The 18,127-nt window shown below is 38.5% G+C and overlaps 2 protein-coding genes across 2 annotated transcripts in view; both read left to right on the forward strand.

Annotated features, from left to right (window-relative positions):
• Nucleotides 1-18,127, forward strand: part of USF3 (upstream transcription factor family member 3) — an 869,396-nt gene that overhangs the window by 575,051 nt on the left and 276,218 nt on the right. The gene's annotated exons all lie outside the window — the stretch shown is intronic.
• On the forward strand, nucleotides 7,075-7,735 carry LOC126026108 (ferritin heavy chain-like). Its single transcript, XM_049785822.1, is given in 2 exon segments — nucleotides 7,075-7,389; nucleotides 7,392-7,735. Coding segments are annotated over 2 exon segments (522 nt in total). The 5' UTR covers nucleotides 7,075-7,112; the 3' UTR covers nucleotides 7,637-7,735.

The raw sequence follows: 18,127 nt of genomic DNA on the forward strand, positions 1-18,127 counted from the left end.
GTCAAATACTATGATACACATTCATAGTGAAAGGCCCTTCTGCAATAAAAATTTTAGGAGTTCCTATCCATGTAAGATAAGAATTTTTTCTATACATAAGATTTCTCCATTTTAATGTGCCTATGCAAAAATGAACAATGCCACCTGATACTACTGGTGCATATGGGGATAAAAATAATAAGCTAAACAATTCCAATAACCTGGTTTTAACATGAACTCTGAACCCAAGAGAAATTTATCTACTAGAATTTCTTTTTTTTTTAAATTTATTTAAACACCTTAATTACATACATGATTGTGTTTGGGTTTCAGTCATGTAAAGAACACCACCCATCACCAGTGCAACGTTCCCATCACCAATGTCCCAAGTCTCCCTCCTCCCCACCCGACCCCCGCCTGTACTCTAGACAGGCTCTCCATTTTCCTCATACATTCTCATTATTAGGACAGTTCAAAATGTATTTATTTCCCTAACTAAACTCATCACTATTTGTGGTGAGCTTCCTGAGGTGAGCTGGAACTTCCAGCTCTTTTCTCTTTTGTGTCTGAAAATTATTATTACAAGGGTGTCTTTCATTTTTCTTAAAACCCATAGATGAGTGAGACCATTCTGCGTTTTTCTCTCTCTCTCTCTGACTTATTTCACTCAGCATAATAGATTCCATGTACATCCATGTATAGGAAAATTTCATGACTTCATCTCTCCTGACAGCTGCATAATATTCCATTGTGTATATGTACCACAGTTTCTTTAGCCATTCGTCTGTTGAAGGGCATCTTGGTTGTTTCCAGAGTCTTGCTATTTCTTACTAAATAAATCCAGAAAGTGGGGAAAACTACATCTACATATAGAAATACACAATAAGAATTATACCTATCAAGGAAATATATAAAGTAAACATACATATTCCTTTTAAAATAATATTTGTGGTGTGGGGGATGAAATCTAGAGCACATCTTCAGCCTACAACATGGTCTTGTAGGGTTTGAAGAAAAAAAAGTGGCTTGCAGTAGTCATGTCCTCCAGCCGAGGATTTCTCAAAAACTGATTCAGTAATGACCAACCATTCACAGTGAAGGGAGGTGAGAAAAAAGGAGCCACTGAAAGGTAAATCAGCAGGAGTGACAGAGGCAGCATCTTTCTGGGCCAAGGCAAGGCGGGTGAGGAGGTTGTCCTTTTGCTTGGAGCCAGTCTGAAGCGGGTTGGGTTTGGGGGGGTGGATATTCCAGTTCCTAAGCAGTTAAGGTTCTTGAGGATAAAAAAGGTTACATAGGGAGAAATAACAAATCAGGGGGTGAGAGAGTGAAAAGATAGAAAAGGATTTGTAAAGTGATAAGCAGGGGAGGGAGAAAGAAAGGGTTATATATAACGGGGGAAGGACTATATACAACACACAGTACAATAGAGATAGATGTTAGACAGGCATAGAGGTAGCCACCACCTGCCACACACATACACACATGCACAAGATTGATTTATAGGTTGCAGTTGAAAAAAATTACCCAGGTGTCCTGGGCCAGAGCACTTTAAAAATAAAAAAGCAGCAGATCAGATGAAAAGGTTTGGAATTATCAATGATTTTAAACAACTATGATTGCCATCCTAGGGACTCTAATGAAGGGGGAAAAAGCATAAAAGAATTGAGTAATAGAAGAATAATAGAAATTTAAAATAATTAAAAAGAAATACTGGGGATCAAAGATATTAACATAAATGAACATCTTTGATGTTCATGGGATTAGTAGTAAAATAGACACATTTACCAAAAGAATTTTTGAATGTAATAACATCCAAATGTGTCAATAGACATTTCCAAAATTCTGGGGTAGCAGAAGTGATACAGTGGGTAGGGCATTTGCCTTGCACACAACTGACCCAGATTCAATCCCCAGCACCCTATGTAGTCCTCCTAGCCCTGCCAGGAGTGATACCTGAGCACAGAGCCAGGAGTAAGTTCTGAGCACCTCAGATTTTGGTCCCTCCAAAAAAATCTTCAAAAATTGAAAAAGAAAAAGGAAAAACATGTTGAAAACAAAACAGAACCGAATATACAAGAACTGTGGCATACCTTTGCACAAGAGGTGGAAAAATATTTTAATGAAAATACTACAAAAAAAAAAAAGAAGAAATATTTAAATTATTATTATCTGAGAATTTTCCCCAAATTGATGACAGATACCAAATGACAGATTCAGGCATCTCAGAGAATACTAAACACAACAAATAACAGAATTACCACATCAAGTACATTATTTGTAGAAAGGCAAAGTGTTGAATATAGAAGGCATAAACCAATAGAACTATTACTAAGGCATAAAAACATTTACTACAGATGTGAAGTTTAAGGTATAAATAGATTTGGTGTCTGGTAAGTGCTTATTTTTTGGTTCAGACAGCTGTTTTCTTCACTGTAATATCACATGGTAGAAAGAGAGAGGGACTTCTCTAGGAAGAAGTTTATAAGGGATTAATCTCCTTTTGAGGGCTTTGCCAAAAGTTATACCTCTTAATATGTAAAAAGTTAAAAACTGGAAATTGAGCTCCCATATGATCCAGCTATACCATTCCTAGGGATATACCCTAGGAACACATTATAAGTTAGGATTTAGGCACATTAGCTTTGGAGGGACATAAACTTTGAGTAAGTTGAAAAAAAATGCAAGAAGAAGCAGAAGAACCTACTCTTTTAAATAAAGACACTCTTCTGTCAGAAATGAAAAGAAATGGACAGGTAAAGCAAGCAGACAAAGTAAGCACATATTTTAATTCGAATGCATCACAAATCAATAGGATACATTTTATATATATATATATATATATATATATATATAAAATTTTGTCTAACATCAGTGTAATACACATTCTTCAGAAACTTACAAAGAATATACACCGGGGCTGGTGAGGTGGCGCTAGAGGTAATGTGTCTGCCTTGCAAGCACTAGCCAAGGAAGGACCGTGGTTCGATCCTCCATGTCCCATATGGTCCCCCCAAGCCAGGGGCAATTTCTGAGTGCTTAGCCAGGAGTAACCCCTGAGCATCAAACAGGTGTGGCCCACCCCCCCCCAAAAAAAAAAAACCACAAAGAATATACACTGCAATAGGGCACATTCTGCATTATAAAATGCATCGTGGCATATTTCAAAGAATAGAAATCATATAATGTTTATTCTAAGACCATGAAAGACTTAAGCTGAAAATTAAAATCAGAAGCATATCTGAACATCCTCAAATATTTCTTAACCACACATGGACAAAAGTAAAACTATTTAAAAAAATAGTATTTTAGCTAAAGATAGAGAAAATATTACTTCTAAAAATTCATGGGTGTGAAAGGAAATTTATAACAACATTATGTTGATACAATTTTATTCCTACATGAAGGTTTTGGGGAAAATAACTAATTGTTAATCTCATAAGGAAAAGAAATAAGTAAGGTTAGTCTTAAGAACTCTGCAAAGCAGAGGAAAGCTGGTGATGAGTGTTAAGGTAGACAGAATCTTTTGTTTTTTGGGATATGACTTCTAAGCAGGACTATTGTGCAATATTTACTAAACTTAAATAAAGGTACAAATGATTTAATACAGCAACTCAACTTTGAAAAAATATATCCTCATAATTATGCAAAATGATATACAAATAAAATCACTTATGGACAAATTTATTTGTTTTTTTTTTTTGTTTTTTGTTTTTTGTTTTGGGTCACACCTGGCAGTGCTCAGGGGTTACTCCTGGCTGTCTGCTCAGAAATAGCTCCTGGCAGGCACGGGGGACCATATGGGACACCGGGATTTGAACCAACCACCTTTGGTCCTGGATTGGCTGCTTGCAAGGCAAACGCCACTGTGCTATCTCTCCGGGCCCGGACAAATTTATTTGTAAAGCATATAACTGAAAAAAATCTCAAGATCCTACACGTAGTGATCTAGTTAAATACAGGTAGAATATCTTACAATTTAACAACATGAGGCTGTAAAAAAGAAAATTATATAAAATTATTGCCAAAATACATGGCTTACTAACATTACTATAACATGTGTGTGTTTAAAGTAAGGAGGTTTTATATAAATGAAGTGCTTTTTATTAAAACAAGAAAAAAATGACTTATGATATATATATAGTGATATATACATTGATATATATATATTGATACTTATAAGCAACACAAATGTACTGGTATAAACACAAATGCATTAACTTGTGTATGCATATATAATGTCTCTGGAAGTATTTATCAGATACTAGTAATATTTGTTGCATTAAAAGAAAACTATGTGGAAGGATAAGGGGTAAGATACAAGTTTGGTGTGAGGCATTTACTAGGCAATGCTGGGATCCTGGGAATCACTCTTCAAGAGTGATTAGTTAGTGGACAGTTTAATATTCTACTTGTAATGCAATGCTCCCTGTTTCAGCTGACAGTTTTAGGTTCACCAGATCAATCCCTGCTGGGGTTCAAACTCCAGCATGTGTCTGTACATGAAAACATGTATCCATCACCACTGAGCTATCTCTCCTGCCTCTCCTCAGCACTGTAGGATGCAACTCCCAGCATCAGCAAGCACGAGCAGTGCCACATGACTAGACTTTAGCATTAAACTGTCCACCTGGCAGTCCAGTATGCTAGGAATGACCACAAGCTCCTGGGGTTCTGCTTGAGAGGTCATCCACAAAGTAAAAATAAAAACTAAGTTAAGGGGCCAGGGAGATAGCACAGTGCCTTGCATGTGGCCTACCCTGGAGGGACCCGGTTCAATTCCTGGCATCCCAAGCCTGCCAGGAGAGATTTCTGAGCACAGAGCCATGAGTACTCCTGAGCACCACTGGGTATAGCCAAAAATTTGTATTTGTTAAAATAAATAAATAAAATAAGTTAAACTGAGGTGAGAAGAATAGTACAACTAGGGCTAACCTCAGCATCACATATGGTCCCTAACGCCCTGCCAGGAGCATTCTATGAGTGCAGATCCAGAGGTAAGTCTTGAGCACCACCACTGGGTGTGGCCCCAAACAAAGTCAAACTAAAACAACCAAAAAAAAACAAAAAACAAAAAAAAACAAAAACAAAAAAAAACAATTAAGTTGAACAGTTTAAAAGCAATTTATTTCTGACCTTTAGAAATACAATGGACTTGAATTAACCTTTTAATTAGACCATTGACATTCAGCAATGATAGTTTTTATTTCTCTGAATTATGTACTAAAATTTCCATTCAGTTATAGGAGAGAATATGTGTGTATATGTGTGAGAGAAAGAGTGTATGAGTATATGTGAGGATATAAAAGGGAAGAATAAACCAGAAAACAGAGAGAAGGTGGGTCTTGAGAACTGGAGTTACACAGGAAGTCTAGGAATCAGTCTAATATCAATCCAGAGAGAAAAGACCAAAGAGTTAGAGACAGCTGGTGGACAAGGAAGAAGTTGTGGCCAGTCTTTAAATTTTAGGATGTGGACAGTCGGTTGAAATATTCTTGTAATCCTTTGCCAGTCTCTGGGGACTTTAGATCAAGCTACCCTATTTCACTTGTCTTTGAAATTATAGTGTGTAAATAAAAATGTTTAATTTTCCATTGACATCTCAGGGTTCTCTCATGTGTGAAAGGAAATAAAGAATGCTTAAGAAATGCACTTTAGTTCAAGTCCCTGTTCGGGCGCCAAAAAAAAGAAAAAAGAAAAAAAGAAAAAGAAAAAAGAAATGCACTTTAGAGCTTAGAGGCTCTTGACATTCAAAATTATCTAATTGCTTTATCTTTGTTCTTGAGAGTTTGGGTTAAACTCATTTAATAATACCAGGAGGTTATATTTAAAAGCAACATTTATTTTACCTTTTTGTTTAGTTTTGCAGTTTGTTTTGAAACCACACCTGGTGATGCTCAGGGGTTATTCCAGGTTCTGCGATTAAGAATCACTCCTGGCAGGTCTGGAGAGATGGCACAGTGGTTGGGCGTTTGCCTTTCACACAGCTGATCCAGGACAAACGGCATCCCATCCCATGTAGTCCCCGGAGCCTGTCAGGATCAATTTCTGTGCGCAGAGCCAGGAGTAACCCCTGAATGCCACTGGGTATGACCAAACAAACAAACAAATCATTCCTGGCGGCTTTGGGGGAATGCCAGAGTTCTAACCCAGGTTGGCCTTGTGCAAGGTAAGCACCCTCCCCTCTGTATTATCACTCTGGCCTAAAATGTTGACTTTCTTTTCAACATAAATAAAACTTTATTTTGAGACTATATTTTTTCATTAATATTTAAATTTCAGTAAAATGTACTACACTTGGGGCCGTTGGGCCCGGAGCGAGAGCACGGAGGTAAGGCATTTGCCTTTCATGCAGAAGGACAGTGGTTCAAATCCCGGCATCCCATATGATCCCATCTGCCTGCCAGGGGCGATTTCTGAGCATGGAGCCAGGAGTAACCCCTGAGCGCTGCCGGAGGTGACCCAAAAACAAACAAACAAAAAAAAGTACTTATACATCCAATACCCCACGATTAAATAACAGGGTGTAACAGGATAGACACCTCAAACACAGTAATAATCACCATATACTGGGGAGTATAGCCCAAAACAAAGGGGAGAGAAACAACACAAAGCCCGACTACACATTATATCATAAAGAAACGAGCAACAACAGAAAGAGCAGCATAGATAGAACAGGTATGTAATTCTCGTTTTACTACAAAGGGCCATAATAATTTACTAGGGATCTTATACAGGATTACAGGTAAAGATTAAGACGGGAACTTACTGAGTCCAATGGAAACACTTCAAAACATTATATTTGAATGCCTTAACCTTACCACATTTAAAATAACCTCTCAGTTTTTCTGTCCATAGGGGTTCCTGGATACAAAGTGTGAACATCCTATGGTGGTACCTCGGTGCTCAGTCACACGAGGCACCACACTCTACTTGAAGCATGAAAATGGCCAGATAAAACTCTTTAACATAGGCCACAAACTCGGCAACAATGCTTGGACGGAACCCGGAGCTCACTCCCGCTTTGCCCTGGCCGAACCCGTCGAACCCCATCAACACCAACACCGCAGCAGCAGCGCAGCCGTGCCTCCTCTTCTCCACCACCACCTCCTCCTCAGCGCCTTCTCGCCACCGCCATGACGACCGGGTCCCCCTCGCAGGTGCGCCAGAACTACCACCAGGACTCGGAGGCGCCATCAACCTCCAGATCCTACATCTACCTGTCGATGTCTTACTATTTCCACCGCGACGACGTGGCTCTGAAGAACTTCGCCAAATATTTTCTTCACCACTCCCATGAGGAGAGGGAACATGCTGAGAGACTGATGAAGCTGCAGAACCAGAGAGGTGGCCGGATTTTCCTGCAGGATATCAAGAAACCAGAGCGCAATGACTGGGAGAAGGGGTTGAATGCAATGAGTGTGCTTTGCAGTTGGAGAAAAGCGTCAATCACTCACTACTGGACCTCCACAAACTGGCCATGGACAAAAATGACCCACACTTATGTGATTCCTTGGAGACTCACTACCTGGACGAGCAGGTGAAGTCCATCAAAGAATTGGGTGACTATGGAACCAACTTGCGCAAGATAGGGACCCCTGAGTCGGGCATGGCAGAGTATCTGTTTGACAAGCACATGCTGGGGCACAGCGAGAGCTAAGCCTTGCACTAGCTTCCTGGAGCCACAGTTGACCTGGTTCCCTAAGGCACCGCTTGCATGTTGGGGTGACCTTTACCTTTTATAGAAAATCCAAAACAACTACTTCAGTCTTTGATTTGTATCAGACCTTCAAATAAAGTAATTTGGTACCCATGTAAAAAAAATTAAAAAATACTCTTTAACATACCCTTTATCTCTAGATTATGCCTTCTTTTAGGACCTGAAGCACAGGACCAGCCAGATCACTGAAGCAACAACCGAGACCTACAGATTTTTACCACAGGGCCCAAGCATGGAACCCTTTCAACCAAACTAACATGCCCTTGCTCTTATAGCCTCTCTTCTCATTACTTCATATTTTTGTTGTTTTTGGTGTTTAATTGTTGGTTTATTTTGTTTTGTCTTGTTTTTCCTATTCTCTCTTCTTGTATCCCTCTTCTTCCACCTTCTCCTCCTCACTATCATCAACTCAATCTATGTCAAATAAAAACCATATGGTTATCACTTCTATAGGAAAGGAAAGCTGACATATAGGGTGCTGTGGACAAAACTGAAAAGGGTAAACCCCTATATAGATAGACCTCACTAACATAATGGTCAGTACTCGAGACACGAAACCTATAAACCCAAAAGTTGATCTATTAGTTTCCTTTCCTTACAAGTACTATACTTAGTATACAGTGCACCTCTTGCACTCCACACCTCTCTACATTAATATACACCTAAGCTAACTTCTATATATTTACATGTGTGCAGGAGCACACAGAGATAGGAATTCTCCTTAAGGGACAAACCTAAACCACAAACAACTCATACCTATACCCTATATAACCCCTCCCATATACTATCCCCTCTCTCTCCTTCAGAAATCCGACTATTCCTTCACCCCTCAATCCCACCCCCAATATCCCCACTACACTATAACTCTTCACCCTCAGCTCTTAATCCATTAGGCACCAAGAAAGACCTCCTATCACAACAAGCCAGTACCCACTACCCAAGTGAAGAGACACCCACTCAAGCTCTCACCTCGTTCCCGGCAAGAAAATACAACCAACACCCTGACAGACTCATGCAGTGAGGCCCTCCTAATCACCTCTCCCTAATGTGAACTGTGGCTTGATACCGAAACTAGCTCCAAAGGACCCCCACGGCAAGAACTCTACCCAAGACCTCCCTGCCTGGAACCCACACCTCACAAGGAAATCTCAAAAGACAAGGGGGGAACCCTATTCTTTCATCGTAAGTATAGACCTATATAATAACACTACCTCTTAACCTGTTTCTCACCAAATGTAAAGTGATCTCTGTATCACTTTCTCCCCTTTTTCTTTGTTTTTTTTTCTTTTCTTTCTTTTCTTTTTTATTCTTGTTAGTTTTTTTGTTTGTTTGTTTGTTTGTTTTGTCTTGTTTTAGTTTTTTTTATTTGATTTGATTGTTTTTGCTTTTGTCTTGTTTTAGTTTTTTTTATTTGATTTGATTGTTTTTGCTTCTTTTGGGTCATTCCTGGTGGCACTCGGAGGGTGATCCTGGCTCTATGCTTGGAGAACATCCCCAGTGGGCACAGGGGACCATATGGGATGTCGGTCCTATGCCACCGCCCTTCTACAGGAAGGACAGATGCCTGGTCTCCATGCTATCTCTCCTGGCCCCACTTTATCCCTTTAATTACGTCTTTTATTTAATCTTCTTTTTTTTTTAAGAAACTTTTTTTTCCTTTAGATATGTGTGAGCATGCATATTCTTAGTTTTTGTTGGGAGTCTGTTTTCTTTTCTCTCCAGCCCCCAAATCCATCAGCAATATAATGTAGCACCACTTCCTCCTGCAAAGACATATTAAACAAAGGGGAAATTATACATATAAAAACAAGCTCTTATCTACTAGGGATGAGAACTCATACTTGTTTATATCACAGGGACATCTCCCACCCTGAATGTATGTCATCTGGAAACAACCTAGGCTCCAGGGAACTAGACACTGACCAGTCAGCCGTAACTCCTGGATCCCAGACATAGAAATGGCATAGTTCTCCACAACAGCTCCAGGAACAAATCCCTTCCAGGGCATCTACAATGCTACTCTGACACCAACATGTGCCAGTTCTAAATTGATAACCTGACAATGAGGAAATGGGAACAACTTGACCTATGAGCAAGTTGTCCTTCCTCATCAGCTATCGATAAGACAAAATCAGAAGACATGTCACCCTTTGATCTGCACAAAAGCCAAGATCACTATATACAGACGACTGGTTGTTGCAACCAAGACTGGACAGTACTCATCCAGGGACCAACAACAATAGCAGCAACAAAAGCTCTAGCCTAGCTTTTGGTCTACGATCTGTTCAACAAACAAGAGCTCCAATTCCAGAAGTCTGACTGAGACAACCACAACTGAACGGGTCTTCCGGAAACAAAACGAAAAACTTTATCCCAGGCTCCATTCTAGGAGCAACATAATGACCAAGAACACCAACTACAGAAGATAGATTAAAACGACGCTGAAGAAGCATAACTGCTAGAACCACAAAGAAAGACTTCATAAGCTCCATTCCCTGAGCTGCACAGCCACCAAGATCTCTAGATACAGAGGTCTGATTTTACCATCCAAGACAAAGCAGAAGTCTTCCAAACACCACGAAAGCAACAAGGGGAGAGTAAATGATCATGCAAGGAGTCTAGAGTTAATCCCATGACAGTATACTTCAGGGGTGGAGAAACCCTATATCTCCTAGGTCAAGGGAATTCCCTCTACAATATCCCCAATAGTTACTGTGCCTATGCAGGGGGGAAAAGAAAAGGAAAAAAAGGAAGAAAAAAAAGCACAAAACAATCATTTTTCCACATGTTTATCGATTGATCGATTTTTTTGACGTCTTTATTTTGGTGTGGAGATTAAGGTTGATGTCTCCAATATTATTTTATTTTGTCTTGTCTTTCTCTTTCTTTTTGCACTCGAGCATGACTTGATTTCAGAACCGAGACTATTGTGTGGTGCCTGTCTTTATTGCTGTAGTGCTCACTGGTTATTTAATTCTATATTTCTTTCTGTATTGTTGTGGTGTTTCAATGATCTTTTTCACATCCTCTCTGAAACTGAGGTTGGAAGCCTCTAGAGGGACTCTGCCCATTTTCAGTGTATTTGACTTTTGAATTCTTTTTTTATTTTTTCCTCTTATTTTGTACCCCAATCTATTGCTTTTCTTTCCTTAAAACAAAACCACATAGCTCGATTTATCTAGCTCTGCCTCTTAAATAAAGGGGAAAACAAGGGAGGGTTCCAGGACCAAACAGATATGTGATCACTAATAGTAAGCCAGACAAAGAGGGGTCCACCTACTCCAGCAGCCTGGGGGGGGGGGTGGGTGATGGTGGGGTATATGGGTTGTAGAAAGGGAACTGGAATGGGGAGAGGACATATTTGGTGATGGGTATTCACCTGATTCAATATTAATATGTACCTAAAATACTACTGTGAAAGATATGTAAGCCATTATAAAAAAAAATTTGTGTTTTTAATCAGAAACTTTCTTTGACTTATAGGTATTATTATTATATCAATTATATTATATGTTATGTTATGTTACTATATTATGTTATGTTAGTTTATCTCATTATGTTAATCAATTTTGTCTCTTGAATAAATTCTTACAATAAAAAAAAAGACATAAAAAAAAAAGTACTACACTTCTCTTAGAAATCTGAGAGTACAACAGCAGAAATCGTTCTCCCCGGCTTAAATTCTTGGCTAAAAAGAATTCTTGAACAAGTATCTTGGTTTGTACAGATTGATTCTATCTTAGAGAATTCTGGTTTAAAGCAAAGAAAAGAGAAGATGGGGCCTACTCAAGATTTGAAGATTCCCCTTTCTGCTCATAGAATAATACAAGTTTATTGTTGTATTACTCTCTGACAGTTAGAGGCACAATTATCTCTATTGCCACCTGCTGGTAAACTTATGTCTCATTGAGTTAATTAAATTCAACAAGTAGCTTTGCCATCTCTGATTAAATAGACACAGATTTTCAGCTAAAGAACTTTAGCTGCTTCAGAAATGGAAATATAGATCACACTTTTTGTCCCTCAGCATGTTAACAGCATAGATAAATATATAGATAGCTAAGTAAATAAAAATAGACTTTAATGATGTGAAGATTTCCTAAGGGAGTTTTACCTGACTCAACAATTCTTTGTTTCATTGCTGAGTTCATCTGATTATAAGTGAAATAAATGCCAGTTTTTAAAAATACAATGAAAGGGGGCCGGAGAGATAGCATAGAGGTAAGGCACTTGCCTTTCATGCAGAAGGACAGTTGTTCGAATCCAGCATTCCATGTGGTCCCCCGAGCCTGCCAGGAGCTATATTTGAGCGTGGAGCCAGGAGTGACCCCTGCGCACTGCCGGGTGTGACCCAAAAACAAACAAACAAACAAATAAATAAATAAATAAATAAAATACAATGAAAGAAGAAAAACACTAATGCTGAGTGCTAACTTTTAAAAATTTGAATCAGGCACACAAAGACACCAGACTCTTGCTTTTTTTTTGGTAATGGTATTAAAGTCAATTTTAACAAAGGGTTTTCACTTGTATATACAGATGCCCTCTTGCTCCTTCCACTTACTCCTTCCACCTTTTACTGCTCCTTCAAAAGCTATATTCCAGGGCCAGACTATAGCATGAGTTCAGGCACTTACTTTGCATGTGGACAACTCCAGTATGATCTCTGGAACTCCTATGATCCCTTGTTCTCTGTTAAAGTGATCCCTGAGCACAAAGCCAGGAGTAAGACCTGGCACAACTAACTATGGCCTCAAAACAAACAAACAAAAAAAATCAACAACAAAACCTATACTTCAGTACCTGGAGAAAATATAGCAGTTATGTCAAATGCTTACCAAGTGCCAAACCTGGATCTGAATTTGACTATCGGGCATCACATGGTTCCCCAGATATCTTTGGGGTGCAGTGTAGGAGTCTCCTGAGCAACATTGGGATGATTCAAGGAGTTCATGGTATAGTATAGCCAGAACAATTTGGCATCCTCAGGCCCAAGCACTGAACCTTTGACCTGGTTGACCAAGAATCACTATTGGAACATCCTCAACTCAAAGCAAACTAAAATTAGGTACTTCAGGGCCTGAGAGTGAGCTCAGGGCTGAGAGCAATAGAGACCCTGTTTCAAATTCCAGTACTGCATGGTTCCTCAAGCACTGTCCAAACTAAAGCCTGTGATTTATACTCAATACTTACACAATTATAATAACATGCTCATATACACATTATAGCTAATGAAAATATCAGTGAAGAACTTTAAATATTTTCCATGTTTGTATTAGTATAATATCTTCACTCTATCAGAATAACATGCTCATATACACATTATAGCTATATCAGTGAAGAACTTTAAATATTTTCCATGTTTGTATTAGTATAATATCTTCACTCTATCAGAAATCTTAAGAAGAAAATATGGCTTTTTGTTCTACTAATCAGCTTCTGATGATAATTGAACATTATTTTCCCTCAAAAGGAACAATGTCCCTCAAAACAATTGAATATATTTACTTTTATATATTTATGTATTTAATATACTGATACAGTAAATATAATAAATATACTTATTTTTGAGAAACATTGTCCCTCAAAAGAGACAATCACAGATGATTGTGAAATAACTTCTGTTTTCTCTTTACCTAATAAAATTGTTTTACATTTTGGTAACTGTGACTAGACTGATTGTAAACATGCATATACAAAAATTTGAGTAAAAAACATTTTTATTTCATGGGGCCAGAGCAGTGGAGTAAGCGGTAGGTCATCTGCCTTGCACTTACAAGCTTAGGACAGAGGACGGACGGACTGTGGTTTGATCTCCCAGTGTCCCATATGGTCCTCCAAGTCAGGAGCGATTTCTGAGCACATAGCCAGGAGTAACTCCTGAGTATCACCAAGTGTGACCCGAAAACAAACAAACAAACAAACCAAAAAACCAAAAATTTAAATTAAAATTTTAGTTAAAAAAATTTAACACAAGAATCTGGGGCCAGAGTGATAGCACAGTGGGTAGAACATTTGCTTTGTATGCAGCCAACCCAGGTTCAATCTCTGGCATTCCATATGGTTCCCGGTGCCTGCCAGGAGTAATTTCTGAGTGCAGAGACAGGAGTAACCCCTGAGTGCTATAGGAAGAAAAACAAACAAACAAAAAATGGTTTATGGCTTATATGGTTTGTTAATGCTAAATTTTTTGGGTGTGTGAGCCATGCCCCGTGGTGCTCACAGTTTACTCCTCATTCTGTCTCAGGGAAGACTTCTTGAGGGGCTTCAGGGACCATATGTCATGCTGGGGATTTAATCCAGGTCAACTGTATGCAAAGCAAGCACCCTACCCACTGTACTATCAATTCAGCTTGTGCATATTAACTTTTAAAGAAACCATCCAATCATTGAGGTAGTAACTTTTCTATTGTGTGTCCTAAATGATGATAGTTCTAGTAGTTCTACATCCTGCTATTATTTGGTTCTTGTCATTTTTTTTCCTTTTAGTCATTATAATATGTAGTGGCATTATCATTTTAATTGTCATTTTCTAAATGACTAATGTTGGTGAAAAGCTTTCAGTGTACTTTTTGACATCCATATGTCCTATTTGGTGAGGTGCCGTCTCAATTATTTTAAATATTTTTTATCTAAAATTTATTTCTCTTATTTTGAGAATTATTATATATTCTGGATTTTTAAATATGTTTCTTAGATTACCAAAAAGTGATGCATATTTATAATCTTTCAATGTAAAAGCACTTTATTTTATTTTTTTCTTGCTTATTTACATATGCAATATTCACTTATATCTACAAGCTAAAATTTTCCATTTCCCAGAACTGTGGATATTTTGAATGATGAGGTGTTCATTAAGAAGGCCTAGAGGGAAAGCTGGTGAACTGCCCAGAATGGTCTCTAGAAAGGGCCATTAATTTGGTAAATTCTTCAAAGTTCAGGGTTCAGTCTTTGTCTTTGAAGCTTTAGAAATGTGATTTTGGCTATTGTCCCAAGAGCTGATTCCACTTGGTTATATTTATTGGCCCTACCAAAGCTCTAGCTTATTAAACTCTGGGTCATGACCCCATGTGAATGTAGGGGTCATGAAAAATTTGGCAACAGTAAAAGGTTTCTGAATACACAATGACCAAAATTAATTCAAAAGCAACCACGTAATGAGTCCGAGGTGTTTCTGGCAGCACTTACCCATTTTGCATTTCTTGGATTAAAAGAGCTGGAAATGGAAAAAAATGTAAGAAGCTCTACTCTAAAGAGACCAACTCATAAGGACAGAGTATCAGGTAATATTCAGGTTGTTTTGGAGCCCTCTTCTCCTGTCAACCACGTGGTGATTCTAAGCTTCCTTGGAAAGCTTGGAGATGGAGTCAAGGGTTGATTTATGACTACAACAAAATTTTCTCCAGGGCATGGTGACAAAAAGACAAAGTTTAATTATTTTCCCAATTGTTTCCATTAAAGGATCATCTTTTGTTCTGATGTTATATATCCCTTTGAGAAATTGTTATTATTATTTTTTTTTTGCTTTGGGGGCTACACCCTGCTGACCTCAGACCTTACTCCTTGCTGTGTGTTCAAAGGACCATATGCAGTGCTGAGGATCAAACCCAGGTTGGTAGCATGAAAAACAAGCAAGTGCTTTACCTACTACACTTTCTGGCCCCACTTTGTCATATTTTTTATGAACTAATTTCTTAAAAAATAGGATGTTTTACTAGCTTAGAAGACATTCTTAAAGTGAGAAACACTTTGGCCTAATATCACCACGTGCATTTCTGAGACATAGTGAGGTATTTTCCTAGCCCACTCCTTCTTATCAATCTCTAGGGTAAACTGGCATTCAAGACAATATGCAACCCAATACTTATTATCAAATTTCATCACTATACTTTCCATATGATTATTCTCTAGGTGAATCCACCTACTTGCAATGCCCTGTACACTTGCTCACCTCTCCCCCTAGTATCTATACCCTTCTTGATGTTGTCTAAGTGGGAAATAAACATTTATTCTTCTGGATTCCTAAGCACATATCTTCATTGTCATTACTTAAGTGTTGGATAAACAGATATCTAGAAAATAAATACACTTAGCTAGAAAGAAGATAGTCTGAAGAGAGGGGCTGAAAAATTTAGGGACCCTTATTTATTCTTTATTAGAGCCCTTTGGAGATTCTTAGGAAATGCCCTTTTGGTAGGGTTCCTGTATTCACTTTAATCTGCCTGCCCCTTCTTCCTAAGAAGACAATTTAATGACTTTGCATTAGATATGGCAGATTGCAGGCCACTTTGATATGTTAAATGTCTAGCTACATCAGATTAGCATAGGTAGGCAAATGCATGTTAATGTTTGCCCTTCTTGTGTTTACTGGTTCTAAACAATAAATACTATAGGTAAAAGACAGTCTGGGCTCTCGATCTATGATGCTGTGAGCCCCTGACTCCATGCTTTCTCTATTGTGTCTGTCTTGTTTTATTAATTGTACTGTGCCCCTGCTTCAGGCACATTCACCTGGGGCTGGTCCCTGGCACTAAAGTATTTATCCTATAATATCTTTCACTATGAATAACTAGTTTTGCTTTAGTGGATGATTAGATAATACCCCCGTTAGCTATTAAGCTTTAAAAGTGGAAGAATAAATACTCATCTTTTAGGGAATGGAGTTTTCATTGGGTAGGATATTTGCCTTTAATGTGACTGACCCAGGTTCCATCTCTGTCTCTCTATATGTTTCCCTGAGCCCTCCAGGAGTAATTCTGGAGTACAAAGGCAGGAGAATACCTGAACTCAATTGAGTACAGCACTCTCAAATATATATTTCACAGAAAACAATATGCTTCTCACATTAGGTGCTCAATAAAGAATCAACAAAGAAAAAATAAATATAAGATAAAGGTTGTATTGCAATTCTTGTATCAGATTTTCTTTCTTCACCCAGTTACCTATGTGTTTTGATTTCTGAGTGTTCTCAGATAAATATTATACAAAATATATAATATATCTCCTATATAAATATACATATTGAAGGTTCTCTTAGATATCTCCTTGAATGTCAGTTCATGAGTGTAGTCTGTACATTAGTATATCCAGGCAGACAGAAAAACAAGCAGACACTTCCAACTGTGAAAATCATTTGCAGCTCCTCCTATTACTACTGGCTGAATCTCCTTATTTAAAACAAATAGAGACTGGAAGCAGTGTTCAAGTGGTTGGCTATTAGCAAGTTCAGTTATCAAAACATAGACCCAGTCTTTAAACATATCAAACAGCAAACCCCTGAAAGTCTATTCCTGACCTTTAGCATCTCTTCAACTGAGTTTCTTCCCCTAGCATTTCCCTTAAGGGGCATGTGCTCTTATCACATGGAGGCTATTTTTAAATTTTATTTGACTGAGTTACTTTCAAAGAGATTTTTCTTTCTCCTTTCCTATTCTTCCTATTCTTTCCTATCCCTAAGACTCCCATTAAGGTTATACAAGTCACCATTTCCCATCTAGTCTGTGAATGGTCCAAGGTTTTGAGGGCTACAGAGAAGGCAGAACTAAGGTCCAGATCCCAGAAACAAGAAGGCTATGGTAGAGTCAGTAAAAATGGCCAAGGGAGGAAATTTGATTATATTAAGGTTGGGAGATAATGTGTCATTTCCTGTTTCTGATGTTCACTGAGCAGTTAGTTCTGGGTTACTCAAGTGCTGGCTTAGTCCTATGCCTAGTCCTGTGATTCATCACTGTGGTCATCATAGAAGTCAATTCTTACTATATGGAGAAAATGTGGCAACAGGAGATAAGTTTTGGCAAGCACAACTTGGTGGTAGGTTGTTATTGTTTGGGAAGTCTTCTAACAAGTGTTCAGAAAATCTGAAGGTGTTTTTAGTGATTTTTCAGTCAATACATAGTGCAATACAAAGATCCTAGAATATGGTCTGAGGCCCTATTTGCCCAAGCAACCCCAGTGATGTTTAGGGACCTCCAGGGCTGTACCCAGAGATGATTTGGGACTTTGTGGTACTAGACAAGAGACAAGGATAGGCTGCATGCAAGGCATGAGCTTTAATCCTAGTATTATCTATCCATTTATTTGCTTATATACATTAAGTCTATTAGCTTATTTGTTAATTTTACATCTTTGTCTTAAAAAGTACAGGAGTAAAAGATTTCTAAGAGTTTCTAGTTATGGCTTGGTGATAATACATTGGGCTTCCAAGCCCAAAGCTCTAGGTTTGGGGGCCGGGCAGTGGCGCTAAAGGTAAGGTGCCTGCCTTGCCTGCGCTAGCCTTGGACGGACCGAGGTTCGATCCCCCGGTGTCCCATATGGTCCCCCGAGCCAGGAGCAACTTCTGAGCACATAGCCAGGAGTAACCCCTGAGCGTTACCGGATGTGGCCCAAAAACAAAAAAAAAAAAAAAAAAAAAAAGCTCTAGGTTTGATTCTG

This window comes from Suncus etruscus, chromosome 13 (genome assembly GCF_024139225.1).
Source record: "Suncus etruscus isolate mSunEtr1 chromosome 13, mSunEtr1.pri.cur, whole genome shotgun sequence".
Classification (NCBI taxonomy): domain Eukaryota; kingdom Metazoa; phylum Chordata; class Mammalia; order Eulipotyphla; family Soricidae; genus Suncus; species Suncus etruscus.